This window comes from Emydura macquarii, unplaced genomic scaffold (genome assembly GCF_026122565.2).
Source record: "Emydura macquarii macquarii isolate MOO-44397 ecotype Brisbane River unplaced genomic scaffold, CSIRO-AGI_Emac_v2 contig_2636, whole genome shotgun sequence".
Taxonomy (NCBI): domain Eukaryota; kingdom Metazoa; phylum Chordata; order Testudines; family Chelidae; genus Emydura; species Emydura macquarii.
Window position 1 is genome coordinate 20620407 of NW_027132773.1, and position 25089 is coordinate 20645495.

The window sequence follows — 25089 nt, forward strand, 5'->3', positions numbered from 1 at the left end:
ATAGGTACAGAAATTTCTGCTAACATGTAACATTTAACAATACATTGTTTAGTCCAGTCCATCTAGAAATAGTCTGGTGAGACACAGTATGACCCATGTGATTCTTACCACAAGGGATGAACAATCTAGACGGTTTTCGAAAATTTTGAGTTCTATTTAAATATATGAAGTTACAAAATATTGCTGAAAATGCTACTAAGGTGGGAAAATCCCAGAAACAGCCTTTCAGGCACAAAAATGGAGTGGCCAGACAGCGTTGATGGTTTTCTCTCACCCATTCAAGGATAGATTCCACTAACAGGGATTGTTTACAGTGAAACTTCACCAAGAAAGCACGTACAATGGAGTGACTGACCAATGAGGATGACCACGCCCTCCCCCCCAGGTCGCAAGCACCACTGGTCCAGCAAGCTGGAAAAGACTATAAAAGAAAGGCAGTGACATCATGACTTGTTCTCACTCCCCCCACGACTCAACACCTGGAAACCTGGAAGACAAAGACTTGGAACTGGGGAAGGGGATTCCAGGCTTTAGGGGAATTCCAGCCTGTGTATGAAAGATCTTGAAGTGTTTGGAAAATCTTAGCTAAATTTAACAAAAGCTGGTGCATGTCTCCTCCACTTTGAGGGAAGGGCAGACTGGACAATAAACTTCACTGGTCAGGCTTTTGACCAAGGCAAACAGTATCATCCTGTTGCTCTGGGCTGGGGAGCTGGATGGAGCTTCTCTATTGTTGGTTCATTAATGGCTGGGGAAAGCATTCACTGAGCTAAGCTAAGTGTGGTCCCTGACTGTCGATGGCTGTGTAAGTGCAGCACCTGCCAGAGGCTTGTGGCTTGTCACAGTACTGCAATGTGAGAGGAGCCCAGGCTAGTCAGATGGAAAGCTCAGTGGTACCCCAGTTCCAAGTGGCACCCTGGGGTGGGTTCCTGTCATATATGTATAGTGCTGGACTCCTTGTTCCTTCTTGGTCATTTAGATATGCGACCTTAGTTATATTGTCTGACTGAACCAGGACATGGTTCTGCCTTAGGGTGGGCTGGAATTTTTTGCAGAGCTATCTTTTCTATTCTCATCTCTAAGAGATTAATGTTGAGTCTTTTCCTACTGGCTGCAGAGATCCTGTGCTGTTTATGTCTCCAGGTAAGCTCCCTAGTCTCCAGACTGGTGTCTGTTTTGAGGAATAGAGGTTCTGGAAGGCAGGTGCGTATGCTTCTGCAATACAGTCGTAGACTGCTCACCATTGTAAGGAGTTGAATAACTGGGTTGAAATCCCTACTTGATCTTCCATGTGTTCCAGGAAGTAGTCCCCACACTTTCAGAATGAAGGCTTGAAGATGTCTGATGCATGACTGTACCCATATAGTGATCCCTATGCATTATATCATTAGTCCTAGCTGTTGGAGGAATTATGTTATGTTAAGTCTCCTGTACCTCTGGAACAAGACAAATTCCTGGATTTTTCTGAAACCTTTTAAAGATGGTCTATTTCTGTCCCCAGGTGGGATATTCTGATGGATGGAACCAAATAATTTTTCTTGGCACTGATGAAGCTGTGCACTTGGAGGAAGACTCAACGTCTGAGACATGGCCCTGTGAGCTGCTGATCACAAAAGAGTTTTGATCAGAATGTCATACAGGAAAGGGTACAAACAGGTTCCCTGCAAGCTCAGTCTGGCTATCATCACTACCAAAATCTTTCTTAAAACCCTGGGGGCCCAGGACAGACCGAATGGAGGTGCTTGGAACTGATGTTTTCTGTTGTAAGCAAACCTCAGAAGTCTGCAGCGGCATGGTCTGATAGGGATATGGAGATACACATCTTCTAGATCTATTAAAGTCAGGAAGTCCCCCCCAAGGATGGAGATGATACTGTACAGGCCAGTATCTCTATCCAAAACTACTTCTTCAACCATTTGTTGAGCCTTTAGAGGTCGAGAATGGCTCTGATAGATCTCTGCATTTCTGCACTATGAAAAAGATGGAAAAGAACTCAGATAACCCTTCTTCTGAGGAAACACTCTCTGTCACTTCCATATCCTGAAGATGAGATATTTTGTTCTGCATCAAACTGTGTTTTATGGAGTCATTGGAAGAGGGTGAATGGATGAAGTGGCGCTCTCAATTCCAGGGCATATCCTTGGCTTTTACTATCTCCATGACCCATTTGTCCAGGGTTGATGAAAACCGTTCTCTAAGAAAGGGGAAATTATGCCCCCCAGCTTCAATTTTAGGCAGAAACCTGAGCAATTTTTGTCATAAAAGTAGATTTTGGGGGAGGCTAAAGTACTGCTAGACTTCTGTCCCTGGAACTTGATTCTTCAAGGAAAAATGAGTGGAATCTTTTGTCCCTTTGCTGGTACCTCTGTGAAGATGAGGAATAAAAGGAACAAGGAGAGACTGCTTGAATTTTGACACACTGTCAGCCACCACCTTCTCCAGCTTTTCTCCAAAAAGGAGGGAGACTATAAAATTGGCTGAGCATAGGACCTGCTTAGAGTGTCCACCTTCCAGGGACAGAACCATAGACTACTACTGAGCTGGAAGCCAAGGCACAGGCTGAGCATCTCATTGCATCCATTGAGACACCAGTTACAAATGCTGTTGCTAGACAGACTTATTAAAATTGAACCAAAGTCAGGGTGATCTCTGTCCTTAAAGGCTTTGAGATCTTCCAGTGATACTCTTGCAAAACAGGTAGCTACTAGGGATGTTCAGAGCATGGTGAAGGAGGCTTCAAAATCCTTCCTGAGAGTCCATCTTTGTTTCCATGAAGTCGTTAGGGCAAAACTCCTCTCTGAGGGAACATTATCATCTTTGGTGAGGGATGCTACAGCAGTGTCCACCTTCAATATCTCAGTAACAGAATGTTTTGGTTCTTGAATGTTTTATTGCCTGAGATTGTTCTTGTTATTGTGCTTGCCCTTGTTCCATTCATTCCTAATCACTTCCTTAAAGAAGGAGTGAAGGAATATCGCAGCAGGAGAGGAGGATTTTGAGGGGAGACATTTACCCTGAGGTTTACTCTCAGTAGCCTGCTCAGGTTGGATTTGAATTGTGGAAACCTTGCAGCACATAGATTGCAATTTCTCAGGTGGGCAAAAACCTTTGCTACACTTCCCCCCACATATTGTTCAGATTCAGAGTTAGACAGCTTGTTTTTCTCAGTGGAGGAGGAGAAAGGGGACTCAGAGGATTCATTTCCCCCACATTTTTTTGTGCTCCCCCCCCCCCATATTTAAACTTTTTGTGCATGTTGGGAGCATAGAAGCTCTGCTGCAGCTCTGGTGAGCCTTTTGTGGTTTGGTTTGCCTTCCTTAGGGCCTGGAGCCCTCGAGAGATCTGACTCAGAATCCTTCCTCAGTGGGTCCCATTACCTCTGGAAGGGGGAAGAGGGGAAACTTGCTGTCCAAGTTCTCCTGGTTGGCTTAGGAGGGAAGGGGATTGATTAGAAGACCTACTTCTTTTGCCAGGGCAATCAGGACCCACTTTTAGACTTGGGGGAGGACTTGTGGCCCTATAAACCCCTCATCTTTGTTCTGTAGGGGTCCCCTGGGACTTAAGTCCTGAGTAGAGCAATCAGGGTGCTCCTTACTTTTAGAACTACTACCACACAGAGGCACTTTATATTCTTGGTGTTGTGGACAGGTCAGTGGGACTACCTTATACTGAAAATGTCATCCCATCACCATGAAACAGATGCATACTTTCATATTTCTATCTGACACAGTCATAGAAAGTATGCATATTTTAAATCTAGAGTTGCAAATCAATCCATAGTTGAAAGTGAAGGGATTAGGGAGATCAAGTTAACATGTGGAACCGAAGCTTACAAATATATTTGTTCGGGTTCAGTGAAAAGACCATCCCCTTCGAAGGAGAGATCTTCCATTTTAATTCCAGTATCCAGAGCCAGGGAAGATGACCAAAGCCAAGCATGTCTCCTCACAGTAGCTGCAGAAGCCAGTGATCTGGCAGAAGAGATCAAAACACTGGAAGAAGCCTTGAGAGAGTGCTTTGATGCATTCCGATCCTCCATTAGGATCACATCTTCCAATTTCTTTTTATCATTGAAAGAATCCTGCACAAACAATGCCATCTTTTCCAATAGATGGAATGTATAGCAGGCCATAATTGCTTGATGATTTGCCATCTGAACACCAAGAGAGGAAGAGAAGAATACCTTCTCCTTAGGGAATCCATCAACAGGAGTGGAATATGCTTGTCCAGATGTAAATTTGCTACTAGCAGCAGCCACCACCAGCAAATTAAGTACAGAATGTGTTTGGAAATATGAAAACCTCTCAAAGGATATCTGATATAATTTGTCTGCCTTCTTGTAAACAGGCTGGCAAGAGGCAGGAATGGACCAGACTTAGCCAGCTGCAGCAGACCATGAAGAACTGGTAATGACATCCTACTCTTGGAAAAATGTTGAACACTGGATGGAATATTTCCTCCATTGCTACTGAAAGTTTCAAAGTGACATCATGTAACTACTGGTCATGAACTGCAGAGAGTCCTCAGAAGGGAAAGTGGCAGAAGCCACTCCCACATGCTCATTTGGTGATAGAACAGGATCATAGCCTGTGTCAGCATGCTCTTGTTCAAAAATAGCAGCTATTTTTTTAATCTTCTTCAGACAGAGTATCAGGTACCATTGTCTGAGATGCAGACAGATCTGGTGGACTCTGGAGTCCAGGACTGCCATTTCTCCAGCAACTGGGATCCAAGAATATATTTGTAAGAGGAGGAGCCAGGAAGAAAAAAGTCTGTTTATTCTTCCTCTATCCTCCTCTAAATATAGATCTGGCCTTAGATCAACAATGGAGTGCACCAGAGATAGCAATGGACCTGGAATATGGAGAGAAAGCTCTTTGTGGAGATTCTGTAGGAATCTTAGAAGGAGGAGGTATAGATGAATCAGGAGAAAGATTAAATCTCCTGTTTTTCCTTTTTTTTCAGGTGAAGATGATGCAGACCTTGGAATCGACAAAGCTTGTCTCTTCCTTGAGACCTGCACAGTTGGATCTGAGGACTGCTTGGAAATCGAATGGTGTACTTCAGCCACAAAAGTAAACATCTTCTTTGGATCTGAAGATGGACCCGGAACCAGAGCAGATGTTGAAGCCAGAGCTGAAGATCTGGACAGCACAGGATCCACTGAAACACTCAGATCTGCTCCCTTGGTCCTTGAAGCTGAAGCTGGAACTGGCCTGGGTTTTGGAGTCATAGCCATAGACCCCTGTTAGAATCAGATGGATCTGATAAAACTGCCATGTGGGATCTGACACTGCTAACTGTGACTGTCTTCACCCTTGCTTTCTTCCTTAGAACTAACACAGCCGGAGCAGATTTCCTGGAGCCCTTAAGGTTCTTCAGTTTTCTAGAGAAAGTCAGAGGTGACAAGACTGGATTCTTAGAGCTTAGATAAAACAAGTGCCTGGAACTGGAAAATTTGGCCTCAAAGGGTTCCTTAAGAAGAAGCATTTGCAATCTGTTCTGCCTCTCCTTGAGAGCTCTGGGAGTGAAAATCCAGCACATGGACCACCCAGAAACAGACAGGCCCTCTCCCAAGAACTTCAGGCACTGAATGTGATCATCTGATGCTGGAAAAACAGCTGGGCTTGAAACCTGGTTTTTTGTTTTGTTTTTTGATTTTACCATAATGCAGAACTGAACTAACTAGCTAACTTAACTAACTATACTTATCATTAAACAATTATCAAGGCACTAAGAACTGGAGCAAACCCAGATCTAAATGGACTGGAGAGGTTCATTTTTGTCTGGCACAGCGATTGGAAAGAACTGAGGTGATAGAGGGCACTGTGCCCCCTTATATAGCGTCACCCTCAGAATGTTTGGAAACGCTGAGGGGAACGGTACCAATGGGTGCGCGAGCACTCTAATAGACACTACTTTGAGAAAGTTCTATCATTACATTCCACTAGGCAGTGCAATAGCCATAAGTGGGAATAACAGAGCCAGTCAAAGAACCCTTATTTTCCTATACTCCCCTCCATCTCCTTTTGTTTGCTGTCATGCCTTACTGTGTTAAGACTAGTTTAAATAATAAACTCTTTGTGGGCAGGAATGTGTCACATTATTTGTTTGTAAAGTACTATGTACTCTCTTGGTCCTATATCAATAATGACTAGAAAGTCCTAATTTTTGTAAATAAGCAACTTTTTTCTGAAGATTGGAAAAACACATCTGAAACAGGTCTTACTCTAAGACTCTACAGAAGCATATCACCACACAATCTCTTTCATACAAGGTGTGCATTGGATTGTTTATGGTTACTGTGACAGTGGTTACAGAGGCTGAAACAGGAGGAGGAGCTCTCTCCATGGCCGACAAGGAGGAGGGGGAAAACTGTGAGGAGTGACATCTATCTGAGCAAGAGATAGCAGAGGGAGACAGAAGGGCAGCTGTGCTCTATTCCACTGCTCCTCACTTCAGCCTCAAGTAAATCACTCCCTCCCTTTCCACATTGCAACAATTAGCTGAAAAATTTATTGCATGGAAAATATCTGGAAGGCAGACTTTCCAGACTGAATTACTTTCAAACATTAAATTTTTGACCAAACAACTTTGCACTTAATGTTGCAAAGTGCTAAGAACTAACCCAATCCAGCAAAGTACTTAGGAATGTGCATAACACTAAAAGCATGTTAAATTTCTCACTGACTAATTCCAGCATCCCTTACATTATTTGCATTCTGACTGAAAAACTTGGAAAAATGCTTATTAGAATTTAAGATTCCATACTTGAGACTGCTGAAGTCACTTTCCCATTCCATTTTTTGGTGATCCAAGATGGATTTCAGTTCTCTGGTCTCTTCCAATACCGCTTGTAGCTCTTTCTTTTCGTTCTCCAGCTTTCTTACTTTTCCCAAGAGCTGCGTATAGCGGCCCTTTTCATGTTCTATTAATCGTTCATATCCATGAAATAAGTTCTGAATTTTCAAGAGACTAATAGAATCTGCTTTGTGAAGAAAATCAACAATGTAAATATATGTGAAGATTTCAATTCCTAAAAAAAGCAATCAAAAGCACTTCAGATTGTTTTAATTTTATATACTGTATCTGGAAACAAATGTATGGTCTCTTTCAGTATTATTAGATAGCCAATATAACAAATGCTTACATAATACATGGTCGTAGATTTCTTTTGTATCTCTGATGAAGAAGAAATATTTTCTAAAAATACTTCTGCTCTGCATAATTTACATAAAACATATAAACTATCATTTACATTAAAAGTGCAATGTTAACATTTTATTTTTATTTTTATTTCATTATGTGAAGTACAAACCAGATTATACATGCACATAAACTGTGTGTGTGTGTGTGTACTTTTACTCCTTCAGTGACTATGAATACATGATTTAAGTCCAATTCAACAACTTATATATACTACAAGATGTATGTTTGTATGGGGGGGGGGGGGGGGGATTTTAAAAGGCATAAAGAGGAATTGGGCACCAAACTGTAATTTATGCCTTTTAGAATTTTCCCTTAGTACCAATAGAGAAATATTGTGGCATGTTTAAGTAGTCATTGCTTGTTTTAAGTAAAGATATTATATAGTAATGACTAGACAGTAAAGCTATATGACTTCTGTGCACACTGGAGGCAGACATTAAGTTTGATCTTTACTTCCTATGACAAATATATTATAGAGGCCATGTAGCCAGCTCTGGAGATGAGCTAAAGGGGACTTCAGCTGCTGCAATACTGGATAACACTGCCTCTTTATGTGACAACACTAATATGTGACCCTTCTGTAGTATCTGGCTGCTACTTGTGGAAGCTAGATAAATAATGGAGAGAAAAGGAAAGCTAAAGTTCAGTAAATCTATATGTCTACACTACAACTAAAACCTCTCAGCTGGCCCCTAGCAGCTGACGTAGGCTTGCAGGGTGCAGGTTAATGGGCTGTTTAATTGCAGTGTAGATATTCAGGCTTGGGCTAGAGCCCAGGCTCTAGGACCCAGTAAGATGGGCCCAAACATCTACACTGCAATTAAGCATCCCCTTAGCTCAAGCTCTATGAGTCTGAGTCAGCAGGCATGGGCCAGACACAGGTTTTTAATTGAAGTGTAGACATACCTAAGAGGCTATTTCCCTTAATAACTGTGCTGTGGGTATTCCGTCCGTCTGCTATGTGGCTGGGGCTGGCTCTGATGTTTTTAGAGCCCCTTTATGAAGTGGACTAGTCCCTTTTACCCAGTCTGTAAAGGTTGGAGAGTAGGTTAGAATCTTATTCTGGCTTACTACCTTGAATCAGTGATTCAGATAGCCAGGGCTCCCAGGGCATGAATCCTTTATAGTCAAAAGAGAGAATAAGTTTGGAAACAAATAAATAGCTAGAAAATCTAGGATTTAAAAATATCTGCTTGAATTTACAATGAGAATTCCAAGACACACAGGTGAAAAGCATTAATGTTGTCCAGAGAACTGAAATCACTTGTTTTCAATTGTTATTGAAACATAACTCTTTTACCTTTGCCATCCATACTAAGCTGTTCTATCAGCAACATAGCATCTCTGTACGTTGTAGCAGGCAATTCATAATCCTCTGTAGCTGTGTCAGAAGACTGAGTTAATTCATCAAAATCATCTGCAACATCCATCTGTTTGCCAATCTACAAACAATACATACAATACAAAGTAATAATATTGTAAATTACCATACATTATCACAAAACAGGGTCATTATTCATTTACTCAAGTATTTCCCACACACTGTGGTCTCAGACATGATAGACTGTAAACTTTTCAGAGCAGAGACAGTGACTTACATGTCTGGTGAAACATCAGGTCCATTTATGAGTGCTTAAAGTGCGATATAAGTGCTTAAAATTTAAAGCAACATTTTGGTTTAGTAAGCTATTTTACAGTACCTTATTCCTTTCATCTGCTGTTTTGGCTCCAGGTCTAGAAAACAAAAACAAATTTTGGTATTGGAAAACTGATGTTAAGATAAAGTAAAATCATATGTTTGCTCTGAAAACATTGATTGATTAATTTAGTAAATGAATTATTTCAGGGTCAATTCTGCATGAGATGTGGACAAGAGCTGAGAGTACAGAGCTGAGTTACCATCAGAGCTGCTTAACACAGTGCTTTGCTGCTCACTGTCCAACACGATGAATTAAGCTGAGAGCACTGGATGCTGCACGTTGGTGGACTGGCAAGAACACTGCCCAGAATAAGTCAAAGTATTAAGCAGCTGGCTAAAAAAGAAATAGTATTTTCATACAATGGGGTCTGGACACAGACGCTTGCTCACATTGCTCAGAACAATGTACATTTCACTACACTCTGCAGTGGATGCCTTTCTGCACAATGCTGAACAAACATATGCTCAACACAGGGTTTTGGTTCATTCACTTCTTCCATCATTAAGGATGAGCCTCTTATGATCCGAAGTAATTTTATATAATTTAATTTTTAATTTAATTTTAGTTATAGCTGCTGACAACCTAGAAGAACAATTTAAACAAGTCTTGCAAATATATTCCATAAAAGAAAAAGCTTAATCTTTTTAGTGTGCCATAAAATGTAAATTTCAACAGGAAACAGCAGAAACATTTTTGCAATGAACTTTGGATGGTGGAGATGATTACACACAAAAATGGTTTGATTTTCCAAAGAGAATAAACATGATAGTTTCTGACATTACTTTTTTTTAAAAGCAGTGACAAACTTAGTTTTTACTTACTAAGAAATGTACCTGAATTGAGTCATTGTGTGATCTTATTTATATAACTATTCTTCCCCTCCTCATCCTGTTCTTTCCCTCACTGATTTTGTTATTTCTATATTTTAGATCAGAAGTTCTCTAACTGTGGTCCATGGACAATTGCTAGTATAAATTATGTGCTGGTGGTTTGTTACATGGTGCTAGATCCTACCTTATTTCCAATCGCTGATTTTCATTGACAGTTAAAAGTAGATTATACTTCTCTAAATATATTTTTCTTCATAGGCAATTAAGCAAAGTGAACAGTCATGAACTAAGAGGGAAGATCCTTTCACGGATCAGTAACTGGTTAAAATATAGGAAACAAAAGGCAGCAGTCATTATAGCCTTGTGCACACTAGCGCTTATGCCAGCAGGATTTATATCACTGAAGAGTGTGATTTTTCACATCCCTGAGCAACAAAGGTTTTGCCGACATAAGTAACAGTGTAGACAAGGCATAAGCAAAAGCTCTCTGTAGCCGAAACCTTGTCTCTCTCACCAACAGAAGTTCGTCCAATAAAATATACTACCTCCCCCACCTTGTTTCTCTAAAACAAATAGTTATTTTTAGTACCAGTTCTCAAATTAATTTCTACTTTTAAATAAATTATATTTCTAAAAGTATTCCATGAGAAATACAGCACTGTTCTATTCTGTACCTTCCTTCATCCTGAGATGTTTCACTCAAAGTGCTATCATCCAGTACTTGGAATTGATTTCCATTGGTGGAATTCATCTGCTGATTAGCTCTCTGTTTTGAAATCCGCTTTTTGTTTTCACTTTTCTTTACATCCTTCACATTCAAGTCAGAATGACTTCTTTAAACACGAACAAAGAAAAATCCAGTACTTTAGTATCGTCAGATAAAATACTTTGTAACAGACAAAAATACAAAAATAATATAGAAAACAATACCCTGGAACACTGAAGCACTTAAAAGAAAAATATCTTCTACGATGACGTACTGACGCTGGTTCCACCAAATAGCGAAGGACATACCAACATTCTAAGCACAAATTTTGCTCCCCATATAATAGGCTACCACATGCATTAGAATTCCTGGACCAGATTCACCTCACCAGGAACAAATTTCACTCTTTGTGCCCATGGAAGCAGATGCTCTGGAGCAAGGATTCACCTTGATGTGTAGGTGGCATAACTGCAGCTGTTCATCATAGAAGAGCTGCTTTAAAAACCTGATTCACTGAATCAGTACATCTCCCAGCTGATTTACCCTCACCTCCTCCTTGACCAGTCAATACCTGCTATGACGACTATTCTTGATAGCATTAGATCCCCTGCAGAACAGAGATTGTAGGTGTTTGCATCATTATGTCCACCCACTTCACTGGTGGACTTTCTGCTGCTAAGGACAAGCCGCTCAGGTTCCACCAAGTAAATCTAGCCCTTTCTATTCAAAGTGAAACATGGAGAACCACTGTATTATAACAGTGTCTGAAGGGAAGGTTAAATTACTTCTTCCCTAGTCACAAAAATGAATTTTCAAATGTCATAATTTTCCTGTGTTTCAATTATTTATATAGTTTGTTTAGAACAATTCCCTTGAACTCTCTTATAGACATAACAAGCTTAATTCCGCAAGGTGCTAAGCACTCTGGCCCTGAATGCTTTAAATTAAGTGCTTTAAGCGCTTAAGCAAAGTGCTCTTATTTATTGTTTGGGAAATTCCAAGAACTACTTATTTGCAATTTGATGAACTTGGTAACCCATTTTCTGAGATTTTGTACAGGCAAAGAATAGTCATGTAATTCTTTATACAGATATAAATGTGACTCTTACTGATTCATTTCTTTAGCTCAGCAGTTTTCAAACTTTTTGAGCTGAGCGCCCGCCCCCTCTTTGAGTTACAATTTTTGGTTGTGCCGGTCTATAGTTGTCTCTCCCCACTCAGGTTTTCAGGGTGGGGAAACGTGCATGTGAAGGTGTCTGGGGGCAGAGCCAGCCCTGGGCACAGAGGCATTGACACTGACCCACAAGCTGAGTGGCTCAGTGCGACGGGGATGGAGGTGGTGCTCTCTCCCTGACCCCTGATGAATGTTCCTCCGCCCCCCTGGAGGGTCACACCCTAGAGTTTGAAAACCTCTGCTTTAGTTAGAGTTAAGTTGAAATAGATATCTGAAAGAGCTGTAAATGTCCACCTATTTATAGAAAAGAAATTCAAGTTATAAATATTTTTACGTTACTAGAATACACTTTTGTATTCAACTATAAGCAATGTTTAGTTCTTATAAATTACTCTTTAATCGATCAACCTATCATCTGGTTATATTTTTATTCTCTTATTGATTAGATGTAATATAACAAAGTGCTTTGCCATTGTCATTCTATATCCTGCCTTTTCTAAACCCTTATTCCAGAGGTGGCCAAATTTTCTGATGGATGGAATATGCAGTGGATACCAACTCTGACCCTTGCTAGTAGTCATTGTGGCCTGACTTTCATAGATGCACAAGTTCACTAAGAGGCATAAATGTCCCTTTATTCTCTTGCATCACCTACCAGGATTACAAGTAGCAGCACAGAAAAGTAAACACAGTCTCCATGGTGCTGATCCTTGGCATCCCCACACAAATGGATGACAATAGAAGATATAGAATTGTGAGTTGGTAAAGCACTGGCTTCACTCACAATGAACCAACTAGCATAGTTATCCTGGTGCATCAGAAAAAGTACTCTGGCTAAGCACAGACTTGGCACAGGATGCTTACTGAAACAAGGGGGAACCCAAAAAGCAGATTGTGACTCAGTTGTTGCATGACCCCTGGAGCAGACAGGTAGGCACAATGAGTCACAATGTGCCTTCAAGTCTGCTCCAGAGGCAACCCAATAACTTGCTACCTCTTGCTCAGGGCAACAGTATGACTGTGCCTTAAAGGGGGAAAAAAGAAGAAAAGTGGGGAGGACTAGAGTTTGCATACAATTCTCAACTGAATTCAGCAGAAAAAGAATGACTGACTGAAAGGTTAGATTGTAGTTTTGCTGCCCAAGAAACTGGTCATGTGTGATTGGCAGGCCAAGCTTTGTCCATCTGTACCCTATTCCAACTCTGGGCAACTTGTTGAAAGTATTGTCTTTCCCCTTATCCTGGGAAAACACACATAAATAGAGTGACATAATAAAATCTATAAATGTATTGATTACAAAGAGACAACTTGTACCCACCCAGAAAAGGAAAAAAAATAAGCTGTGAGCCACTCTCTCTATAGGTAAGTTTGCAAATATCACCATATTTTGCCCATCTAATTTTGGCTTTCAAAATGTATTTGGCTTGAATATCGATACTGAACTCAATGAGAATTTTTAGGTGGTTCAGCATTTTAAAGCATCAAGCAGCTATTTTACGGTCCTAAATCTATATTAAGCACCTAACTTTTGACAACTATTTTTTAAAATCTTGGTCAATGTGTTCATTTATTCAATAGGCAGTGCACAAATTATTATGTTCTTAAATATTTTTAGGAGGGAAGGTAAATTTAGTGTTACTTGTAAGCAAACACACATGTGCCCAAGTTTCCACAGATGGAAGTCTATTTCATTAACCTACAAAATAAAAAATACATAAAACAATTAGGTTTACATTCAAACAACTGGAGATTATTATTTAGTTTTACTATCTTACCCTTTCAAAGGTATTTGAATTAACTTCACTCTTTCTTTGGAGGAAATACTGTTCTTTATGTGTTTTTCTTCTGTGGTTTCTCCACTTTCTACTTTAGAATACTGGTTTCCCTTTATAGGAAACTTCTGTTTCATTTGCTGATTAATAGCATTTCCAGCCAACTTTTGCATATTTGACTTATAAGCATCTTCTTTTTTCTCGATTGCCAGCATTTCCCCACATTTTTGTTTTCTCTTTTCCTCGTCTACCTAGGATAAGAAAGTTTGACACAACGTTTTTGTCACTTTATTGAATTAATAAAGAGATACTATTCCCAAAATGTACACTAAACTATACTCCTATGATTCACATAAAGGAACTACAAAATGTTTTTAATTTTAAAGAACTATATTTACATAATATTCTACTACACAGGATAGCAAGTGAGTGGGAGTACTTTCACGCTAAGGGGAAAAAGATGCAGTCACTCACTCTTAAAAAGCTTAATAAGAGCATAGCCTTTAAAACTGAAATACTGTTTACATCTTAAAACATGAAGCAATGAAGAGCATAATTGTATTAATGAGAGAAGAAAGTTAGAAGGCATAAACAGTGTTGGTTATGTAGACATAATAGATGTGATTAACAGAAATGTGTTAAGACAGTTCTTTTTGAATGAAAGGTACATATTCAGAGAATTGTTTCACAACAAACGGAAGAATTTCAGAAAAGGGTAATGCAAGATACACATGCACAGAAAAGAGCAAATGCAAAGATTAGTCAATACCCTGTTCAGAAGCTATTTTCATTCTTTGGTTCAAATTGAGAACTGGTGTAAATGTGTGCATTTCCTTTTAAGTCAATGGAGTGGCAACTACTTACACTAGAACTGAATGTGGTCCTTTATGTTTGAATTGTAGACTACTACTAAGTATAATTACATTTTAGATTTCTTAAACCTACTGAACACATAATGGAGGAAAGGACAATTCTCTCCACCTGTCCCTCTTTAGAGATAAGAAATATATTTGCATTGCACAAAAAGCCAATTTGCACAAGAATCCTTTCTGTAATGATGAATAGCTGAAGTGAACAGGATGGTTGATGAGGAACAAAGACCAATGAAAATGAGGAAGCTGCAGGTGAACCTCTACCTCTTTTTGTAGTTGCACTTTCTCTTTCTCCAAAGCCAGGAATACTATCTGCAGCATTCCTACCTCATTCTTAAATCTTTCCATATCTTGTTCCAGTTCTTCATCCAGTTGTCTTTTCAAAGTTTCTTCATGAGATTGTCGAGAGTTTTTCAAATTACTTTCAATTTCAGTATTACTAGTTTTAGGATTGCCAACAAAGTAGTCTTTAGGAATATCATTATTAAAATGGTGTGAGTCTTTCCCAAGTTTGTCTTTTGCTACAGCAAGAAGTGTGTTTTTATCATCTGTAGAAATAGGTCTTACCACATCTGGAATATTAGATCTATTGTCCAAAATGCTTTCTTTCAAACTATGTTTTAGTGAATAACCAGGACTAGTCTCTAAATTTGTAATATTTCCATCCATGTTTTTTTTTATTACCATAGAAGATAGTTGGTCTTCCTTTTTTTTATTTACACCTACTTTTGCACTTTCTGCATTGTCAGTAAAACCCTCTTCATTTACATTCCATATATGTTCAGTACACAGTTTGTTTTCATTTTCACACAGTCTGATAATACACTGATCGGGAGGCTCATCAGAACGTGAATTTAAAGCATATGAAATTACGTTTTCATTGCTGGATTCCTTTTGTTCAAGCACAGAGCATAGATCCATAAATTCACCTTTTCCTTTCATACTACTAGTGGGTTGTGTCAAATTATGCGATGCCTTGTGTATGTTCTCCAATTCTTCACTGAAGCCATCTTGTAATGTCCCTTCTATGGGTGTAATTTTCTCAACTTCATTAATTTCACCAAACATTTGCTTTAGCTCTGCTGTAATGTTTTTAAAATTTGTTTTCACTTCCTTTTTCTCATTTGCAACCCACATTTTCTCATATCTTTCTTCCCAAAGTTTTGGATTTAATTGCACATCATCACCATGTGATTCCTCATTTTGTTTTAGCAGTTCAGTTTTCGTTTTTGGACGTGGAAACGAAATTTCTGTTTTGTCAGTCTGATTTTCAGATGTTGTTTTTCCTGTCAAGTTGGATGTGTCTAGTATGTGTTTAACCTTAAGAAGGCAGGTATGGACAAAGAAAATGAGCAAAAAAACAGTAGTTACAATAAGTGTAGTAAGTTTATGTTGCAAACTTGTCCAAATATCACAAATATGTCAAAGAAATCTTGAAAATAACTAATCTCTAACCAAGTCTTTTTAAAAAATCTCTAAACACTCAAAAGGTTTATTGAGTCTCGTTTATATAAAAGGAGTCTCTATTTTTTATTTATTGAGTCTTATTTTGGCTGGATTGGATTTATCTGAGCAATATGGTTTCTTAAACCATTTTAACTTTTCAACCCATCTACTTTCTGTAATTTCAAATATTATAAATTAAAGAAAGACATTGGAATGGACTATACCTCAGAGATCCATGTGGGGAAAGTGTTACCCCATGCACAGATCTCCCTTTTTTTATGTAGAAGGGACATGGTAGACATGGTCTATGTAGACATGGTCCAGAGATTCACTGTGAGAGGTGGAGGAAGTCAGGGGAAGAAGAGCTGGGCTAGAGCTCACGTTGTTCCCTTACAAGAGCCATCATGGCCCAATGACTCCTTTTAAATATTTGAAATGAGAGGAAAATTTCTACACAGAATCACCTGGAAAAGTTTGTATAGCCACAGATTGTGCTAATTTTCTATTCCTCTCTTTAAATTCCAGGATCTGCCACAGTCAAGAGGAGTTCATAGTAATACATATCCAAAGATGTGGAGCTGTCATAAGGGCTATGCAGCTGCATGGATGGCCTGGTCTGTCATAGACTCCTTGAAATTCTCCAAGTTCGGGGGGCAAATTTTCTGTGGTCAGGAGGCAAACTTCAGCTCTCACTGGAATGCTGTGAGGGATTCCTTGTGGAGTTTTCTTCACAAGAAGTCCCCTCCCATAGTTTCTAATATAAGAAAGGACTCAGATATATTTCTAGTTATTTGCTGAAAACACCACTTGTTGTGGAGGCTGGTTCTGCTCCAATGATGTGTATATATCCTCCACATTTGTAATTCACTATATTTTTTATTTTCAAGTTTTAAAAGCTAGAAAATTATTCACATGAATGACAATACATCCAGTGGGCCTAAACACTGCCACATGGTTTTCATGCCCTGAAAAATGGAGGGGACATTAATTTTTGTGCAATATTCTGTTTCATTGGCTTTATTTCCACTATACCAATAATTAGTATTTTGGCTGCCATCAGGTGGTTTAATGAATACAGTAATGATTACTGCACCTTTATTGAACAAGTGTTTTCTTCCAGCTACTGCGTTTGTTAAAATAATTTATACTGAGTACTCATGTCCCTTCAACAAAAAGTTGTTGGAAAGGAAAGTAAGATCTTGTCTCCTACGAAAATCTTGTGCAATTTGAAAAGGTTGGGTGAAGACAAGAGCTCTCCTATTCAAGCCAATAGGGTTATACACATAGTAAATAAGGCAGAATTTGTATGAAGCCTTTATTTTTCTTCTTCTATTTACCACATGTTTTGCATGAACGCTGAATGATCTGACAATTTTGCAATTCACATTTTAATAATATTATTCTTGCAACAAAATAAAAATTTAAAAGTTTGCATTATGGTTTGTTTACTGAACTCCCATCCTCTATCCTGCAAATTGCTCCTCACAGACAGATTCCCGCACCTGCACTGACCCAATTAAAGTTAGGGCCTTAATCTTTGCTTCAGCCAATCAAAAACCAGTCTTGAAAAACAAATTTAAATATGCAAAGGGCAACCCCCACTCCCAGCATTTTAAGACTGTCATAATGCATATGCACATGGGGGTCAGAGTAGGGCTGCACAAGCACCCTTTATTCTGTCATTTCCTAACTTCTGAGTGCTTGACTTTGCAACTGTAATAATATTTTTTTAATCTCATCTTGTGTGTGTCATGTCCATAGTTTTTTAAAAAGCAAACTAAAAAAAAAGAAACTATCATGTGGGATCATGAGCAGGGTTGAAACCTTTAAATTCACAGACCTCTGCCACTTGAGCTCATGGAGTAATTGATAGCAGTTGTAGCTACTCAGATTCGATGAGGAGCAACATGAAAGAGTGAGGGAGACCCTTTCTGCCCCATCTGCTCCAAATGATCTGTCCCAGTCCATCTGTTCCCTACCCTTTGTTCCTTGTTCCAGTTCCAGTCTCCTCAGGGTTCTTATCCCAGTCCCAGTCTTCTTGCCCAGCCAGTTCTAGTCTCAACCCCCAAATCCGTATCTCTTTTTCCCCAGTCTCCTTGCCCACCGATCCCAATTCCTCTCTCGGCTCCTCATCCAATCTATCGTCTGCAACCTGGTCTCCAGTTTCCCCTACCCCCTCTGACTTTCAGGCCCAATTTTCCTCCCAAGGTTCCTAGTCCAATCTGAGTGTCTCCCGACACACAGTAGCTCCTTGCACCAGTCTCTTTGACAAGCCAGTCCCAGTTCTCCCCCCACAACCTGGCTCCTTGACAGATCTGTCTCTTCTCTCCCATCACGTCATCCCTTCTAACCCATGGGGTCTCAGTTTCCCTGTGGCTCTTCATCTTATCTCAGTCTCCATGCCACCTAATGGCTCCCAATCCCCCTCTCCCATTCCCAGTTTTCAACCCTCTCCACCCCAAGTCTCAGTCTCTCCCCCATCTCTCCGGGCTCCTTGTCCCAAACTACTACCCCACCACCCCTAGCCCCAGTTCTTGTCTCGTCTGTATTCAAATCAGGCAGCTTCCTCCTCTACAATGCCTGTGCCAATGGAGGAAGGAAGGGGAAAATGAGGGCCTGGGTGTGGATAGGTCATTGAGAGCACAAGGAGAAACAGTCTCCCTGCTTCCAGTTCAGGTGCCCACACCCAGAATTGCCTACAGCACTCCTGAACTGCACTTGTAGGGAAAGTCCTGCTCAGCCCCAAGCTAGCCTCAGCCCGGCTCAGTACCGACAGAATTTTTGGGGAATTCAACTACTAAAATAAAAATTTTCTACTGTGCATGTGTAAACTGCAAGTTTTCAAAAGGCTATAACTTGGCCAAATTTGTATAGATTTATGAGGACAGCAAAAGGAACCGCCCCTTCACCTCCTCGTCCCTTCTCCCCCAAATTTAAGTTCCTTCTCCAAAGCACAGAGCTTTTAAAAAAAAAAAAAAAAAAAAAAGGTTGCCAGAATTTTTTTAACATGGGCCAAACAAGGTTTTTCTCCATAGCCTCACTCTTAAAAATGGCAGAACTATTCTGGCTGAAATTTTCCAAAAAATTCAGCCCAATGCAGACACCCAGCAAGAAAAATCACATTCCCAATAGTTAAAGTGTGGAAAAGTTATAAGCAACTGAGAACAGGTTCTTATATCCGGAAGTGTTGGGCACCCTTAATAAGAGGTGGCACTACCAGCCCCACCTATGGTATAATTTTAGTCTACAGAACTGATCTGGCATTAAGGGCTCTAAAGCTCATTTCTACATTTTAAAAAGTACCTAGAGCAAGGACTGTGTGACATTTATCATCAAGCCATTCAGCACGTGAACTGTCTGATGTCCACTTTATTTGGCATAACATTAAGGTGAAACAATTTTCAAGATAGTCTTATCTAAATTAAAATAACTGTTTTACACACCTGCTTCTTGCAGTTTTCAGCAGCATCTTCTCGTTCTTCATCTGGTGATGAAATATTAAAGGAAGGTTCTGATAGTTCATCTATATAAATATTGAATACAAAATTCTTGTAATTGTAACTTAAAGGCATTAGCCTATAGTATTTATTTCTGCCTATATTACTTTGCAAAAGATCGATTCTTACACCTAATATAGGTACATCAAAAAACAATGAACTTTTAACATCAATGTAAAAATGAAGTTGCTTATAAACTTATGCAATTTTGAAGCAAGTATTGATACAAATGGACAGATTTAAGATAGAGATGATTTAGTTTTGAATAGTTTCTTCTAGTTAATTTCCTTTTTTATGTATAAAAGAAACCTGCTACAGATAATTATAATAATAGACCCCAAACATATATCATTCCTCTCTCTCTTGGAAATACATAATTAGACATATAATTTCTCACTCATATTGCCCATGCCACCTTACTTTAGCCCCGTTGCATATGTGCATTATGACACAGTCTAATTACACGATCACATTTTTTTACAGGATGCCTGCCTCATTCAGGACAGGATGAACCTGCCTTGGGGATCAATCAAGGTTTTGTAGTAATGGAATCTGTTGTTTGCCTCACTTGTTGCAGAATTGACTTAGCAGAATTCAATTTTTTATATCATTTCGACGGATAACATCAATGTTTATTTTTAAGCTTTTTTTTTTTTTCCAATTTAAATTTTCACAGGTGCAAAAAATTATGGGTTTTAAACATCTTTTCCAATTTTTATCGATTTATATTTTCCACAGTTGTGAAAAATTATGGGTGGTAGGCAATCAGACAATAATTATTTAATGACAAATACTGAGATTCAAAAAGTTAAAGCTTTATAATCATTAAAATATACACTGTCAACATCATATGTCAAAATATACAAAGCAAATATCTTTAAATCAAACTAACAGGTTTTCAAACAGCATTTTTCTTAGTTTGCCTATCTGTAAATTCTGATGATCATCAATGGAAATATTTTTTCATTGCTTTGAATGTGTATGGTGAAATAAAAGTTTATCAACAAAAATCTAATCCTTTCAAACCTATGAATGAAGCAGGGGATTGCAGAAAGAGAAGAACATTCTCATGGTTACGACAGTTGAGTGCTGTCCTGAAGAACTGAATTATTTTCCTGCCTTTGCTATAGACTGCCTCTGTGATGCTAGTCAAGTCAATTAAACCAAATTTTTCATAGGTGGCCATTAATTGTGTATTCCTCTTTTTCTGGATTCCTGACTTGAGATCCTGTGGCCTGATTTGCAGAAGCACTATGCCATCATAGCTGCAACTGAAATCAATGAGAGCACAATAAGTTTGTGCTTTCAAAAACTTATGTAATCTAAAAATCATGTCCTAGGCATTTCAAACCATGCACCCAAAAGTTAGCAGTCATTTTTTACCTTAATTTCTCTGTTCCTCTGTTTCCTGTTGGTAAAATAGGGATACTACTACTTCCTCACCTCACAGGAGTGACATGAAGATCAATTAGTAAGAGCGCTTCAAAAACAATTATAGTAATGAAAGCCATAGAAAAGCCCAAGAGGCAATTAATAATTCTGCCTTCAGAGCAGGATTTGAATAGTGAGCAATAAATAATGCCAAGGGCCACACAATGAACAGTAAAAGGAAAACAAAATATTGATTAGCTGTTCATTAAGTGAATACCGACCACTGTGTGCACTAAATGACGTTGGTGTCCTGTGGAAAAAATTAGCATTTCATCACATAATTCCGGAATGTATCATAATGCTTATGCACAAGGAGTCCGAATTAGGGTTACCGCGACAACCTTAGTTCTGGCATTACCTAACTTTTGAGTACTTGACTTTGCAACTTGAATGATCTTTTAATGGGGCGTGCATGTGTGTAACTGTATTAATTAAATTAATGTTATTTATAATAAATATTCATATGAGAATACAGGAGCAGAGAGAGGGCAGAGGAGAGGAATTTACCATATCAGTTTTAAAAATTTCACTCTCATAAATGTTCACCATCACTAGGATAAAAAAAAAAAATACATGGATACTAGCCCTCATACTTCAAGAGGTCTGAAGTAAATAAGAAATTGCCCCTATAGACATGTTATAGCCAAAGTGGATAATTTTTTTTTAAATTAAGAAATCATTTTTTATTTAAATAAAGCTATTTAAATTAAATCATTTATTTTTAAAACTATACCTATTTAAAATAAACTTGAAATTATGACAATCTACATTAATGCTTAAATCTACTATAATATATTAAAATCATTTACATTAAATAAAAATTATTAAGCAATACATTTTTGCTTCTGAAGTTTTAAAGAAAGCTAAACTACTGAACTAGCTAAGAATGTGGAACAAGGATTTGTTGAAGTGCTAAACTCGTTTTTGACAGCAACACTCTCTTCTGCAGGAGCAGAGAGAATATTTTCTTCATTTTAGATTATTCAACTAGTTCAGTTCAATGAACTAGCTCATTAAAACTTATGTAACCATTTGGAGTTGAAAAAGCAGGATAGCTTGTTTTCTTTCAATGTACGAATAAAAATTAGAAGAGAGGATGAAATCTACAAGTTCTAAAATTTTGAAGGATATGGTGATCAGAAACAATCAGTTCAATTCACGAAGTACAGATAATACTCCTTTGTTTAATAAACGTTTTAAATGCAAAATGTTTTGATACTCTTCTTTTTTAGTGTATCCAGCACACTAAAGGTATTTTTATTTAAATATTGTTGTGCATTTTAATTGAATTCCAATTCCCATCCAAAGAGCTCAAAACGGATTGTAAAAAAGAAACACATCATCCCCATTTCCTACCATAATAAAAAAAATGTAAAAATTAAGCATCTAACAAATGTTAAGCAATATAATTGCTTAAATGTGTACAGATACAGTGTATCCATCTGATAAGCAAACAGAAGTACCGGTACATCTTTACTGATGGCAGCAAGTTCACCGCCATCAGATTGCTCTATCTGGATCGACTGAGCAGTCAGTGAAGACCCGCTCAATCGATCTGGAAGTCGACGCCTTAAAATCACCCCTCAAGTGGCGAAGCGCACTGAAGGAATTACAAAGTCGAAGGGAGTTATGTAAGCTACTCTGTGCAGCTTGTGTAACTTCCATCGACTACCACCGAATTTAAAGGTAAGTGTAGACCAGGCCTAAAAGGCTCTAATTTAGTTGCAAGTCAACCAACTAATGAGTTCCAAGTTACCAACTAATGAGAATCAATCATTCTTTAGGAAAAGAACTGAAAAGTTCAAATGTAAAATAAGAATAAAATCAAATATTTAAATTACATTGATTTAAATTAATCTACTCTGTTTACAGAATAATTATCCATTTGCAGAGTTTCCCAAACATCTGTTAGTGGCCATATCTCATAAGGCAACTCCAATGTTCCTAAGAATTTCTAAAAATTGGCCAGTTCAAATAAGAGACAACTGAAAAGAAAAGATCTCTACAGGAATGTTTGGAACCCTTTTCAAAAGCAGATTCTGAAGATTGAAAAATGTACTGTGATTCCCCTCCTCTCATAGAATCTAAACAACAGTGCTTTACAGAAGTGTTCAGAGACCACCATGTGATTGCTTTGAACATATCTTCTATTACAACACATCTTTGGTTGACAATCAGAACTATTCTGCCTCAATGAGGGCCATGTTCATGACTTGACTGCTGGCCTGCTCAATCACAGCAGTAATACAATACAATCAGACAGATATTCGGACATGGTTGTTTTAGTAATGATAGCGCCTACAGAGATGGTGTCAAAAAGCTGGATTAGCTTAAATGCTTTAGTTTGCTTCATATAAAATCTTTTGTCATCAAGTTGTGGAGAATGACCATCTTGGGATAGCGATCAGGGAGTGAAAAACAATATTGTCAGGATAATATCTCAATAAAATAGAATTCCATCATCTATAGAAGGAATCTAGACTGGATCAATTCCTTCCATTGACAGTGTTGGAATTCCCCTTTAATGAAAAAACTTCCTGCCAATTCTCTCTGCAAATCCAATATAAAGGGAATTGGTCACTAAAACCTGAAAAGATCAACTCATTTCCAGTTTATCATCAAACCTTGTATCTGACCAGAGTTACAACTAGAGACTTGAATTCAAAGTTGCCTCTATTTCAAGGCTTGAGCAGGGTTGAGGTAAGGTAATTAAGGAGGGCTACTGACACTCACTCTGTGCCATTAGTGCTTTGGTGGAGGCTACATCTCATTTAATAAGGTGAACCACTAGTCTGGTGCAACAACCTTGCTTCGTGAATGACATATATCTTTGCCAGAGAACTGGGGAAGCATATTTTCTGAGCCTGAAGGACTGAACCAGTAGGAAATCTCAGCATACATTGGAGAGATACTACTCAGCCCATTGCTTGAAAGAGAAATCCTTTAAAAGTACTCTGGGCTGGTATCTGATCAACCTTACAGGATTCTGTCAAGTGCCTCAAAGACTAACCCAATTTATTCCACATCAGAAAATAAAGTTGCACCTTCTCCGCTGGATTGCTGTAAAATACATCAGGCCCATGTTCAAGCCTCCAATGCCATTTTACGGCTTTAGTCCTAACCTTCATAGCAATTAATTGATTAAACCCCAGTTACATTAAAGACCAAATTTCAATCTATCAACTGTTGAGACAGCTATACTCCTGTGGGAGCTTGCAGATCACAAAACCCAGAACTAAGCATGCAAATATTGGGGACAGAGCATTCTCAGCTCAGGGAGCCCGGCTATAGAACAGTCTTTCACCTTAAACTAGTGGGTACATTCTCAAGATGGCTAAGTTATGCATTACTATTATTATACATTACTATTTATATTTGGAATAGCTCAATAAGTGCTAGTGTAAGTATGTGTACATGAACTGGGAATCAAAGCCCTAGCCCAGAATGTAGATGATGCCCGAGAGTGCCCTCAGGTGGTTTAGCTTAGAACACTTTAAAGTGGACTAAGCTGAGGCAATGTACACACTTACATCAGCGAATCTGCCGCCATGAGATAGATTTTTCTGGTTCAATTGAGCGGCAGTGAAGACATGCTCAATCGATCTGGAAGTCGATCTAATAAAACACCTCCCCAAAAAGCGCAGCGCTGCGTCGACATGAACGCATTTCCCGTCAGCGCAGTGCAGTGGAGACAGCGCGCTAAAGGGAAGTTACGAAGTTGATGGGCGTTACGCAAGCTATTCTGCGTAGCCTGCATAACTCCTGTCGACTGCTGCCGAATTTTGCCGGCAGAGTAGACCTGCCCTGAAGCACAGAAAAGCACTTTCAGTGAACAATAAGAGTGGCCACATGGGTAGTTAGTACAGAGTAGCTAGTGCGTTTTAAATCCATACTCTAGCTTGCTGTGTCCTAACTTCCCATGTAAACAAGCCCTTAGTAAATCCAATGCCTTAGTGCTTTTGGGAAACGCTGCAAATCCTGCTCTTCAAAAAAAGCTTTTCCATCATAAGAATGGCACTGACAATTCTGACAGCCCCTTCTATATGAAAAGAACCCATGAAAAAGGGGGACATGCCAGACATTCTACAAAGTCTAGTAGGGATTGTGCTATTATCAATTTTAAGTGGAAAGGTGACAGTATATAATCCTCAAACAGAAACACAGGTCATGTGCTGGGTATCTTCAGTTAGAGGATAGCTAGGAACATTATTCCTGACTTTTGATGTTCATTGTCTTGTACATTTCTTTTCAACATTTTTCTGTCTTTCTACATTTTGTGTAATGAAGTTACCGGGAAACAACTGCTTACCAATGAGAAATGAGATCCTGTTGTTGGGACAATAAAGTTTATTTTTATTGATCTATTCTAACTTTGAAGGGTTTGATTTTTTCATGCTCTTTGAAGCATTAATCATTTGCAGCTTAAAAACAGCAATTTCAAAGCAGGGATCA

General features: G+C 38.7%; 1 protein-coding gene across 8 annotated transcripts in view; it reads right to left on the minus strand.

Annotated features, from left to right (window-relative positions):
• ANKRD26 (ankyrin repeat domain containing 26) overlaps window positions 1-25089 on the minus strand; it is a 130443-nt gene that overhangs the window by 63444 nt on the left and 41910 nt on the right. For 4 of the 8 annotated variants that reach the window (XR_010922858.1, XM_067564259.1, XM_067564262.1 and 1 more), the window contains exons 18-24: window positions 19153-19232; window positions 14528-15583; window positions 13395-13642; window positions 10414-10572; window positions 8910-8943; window positions 8510-8651; window positions 6772-6988 (exon numbers count right to left, since the gene is read on the minus strand). Coding sequence is in view for 7 of the 8 variants with exons in the window: in XM_067564259.1 (XP_067420360.1) it covers window positions 6772-6988; window positions 8510-8651; window positions 8910-8943; window positions 10414-10572; window positions 13395-13642; window positions 14528-15583; window positions 19153-19232 (1936 nt within the window). In the remaining variant the exon portion in view is untranslated. The remainder of the gene's footprint in view (window positions 1-6771; window positions 6989-8509; window positions 8652-8909; window positions 8944-10413; window positions 10573-13394; window positions 13643-14527; window positions 15584-19152; window positions 19233-25089) is intronic. The other 4 variants (XM_067564261.1, XM_067564260.1, XM_067564264.1 and 1 more) reach the window with 4 other exon arrangements.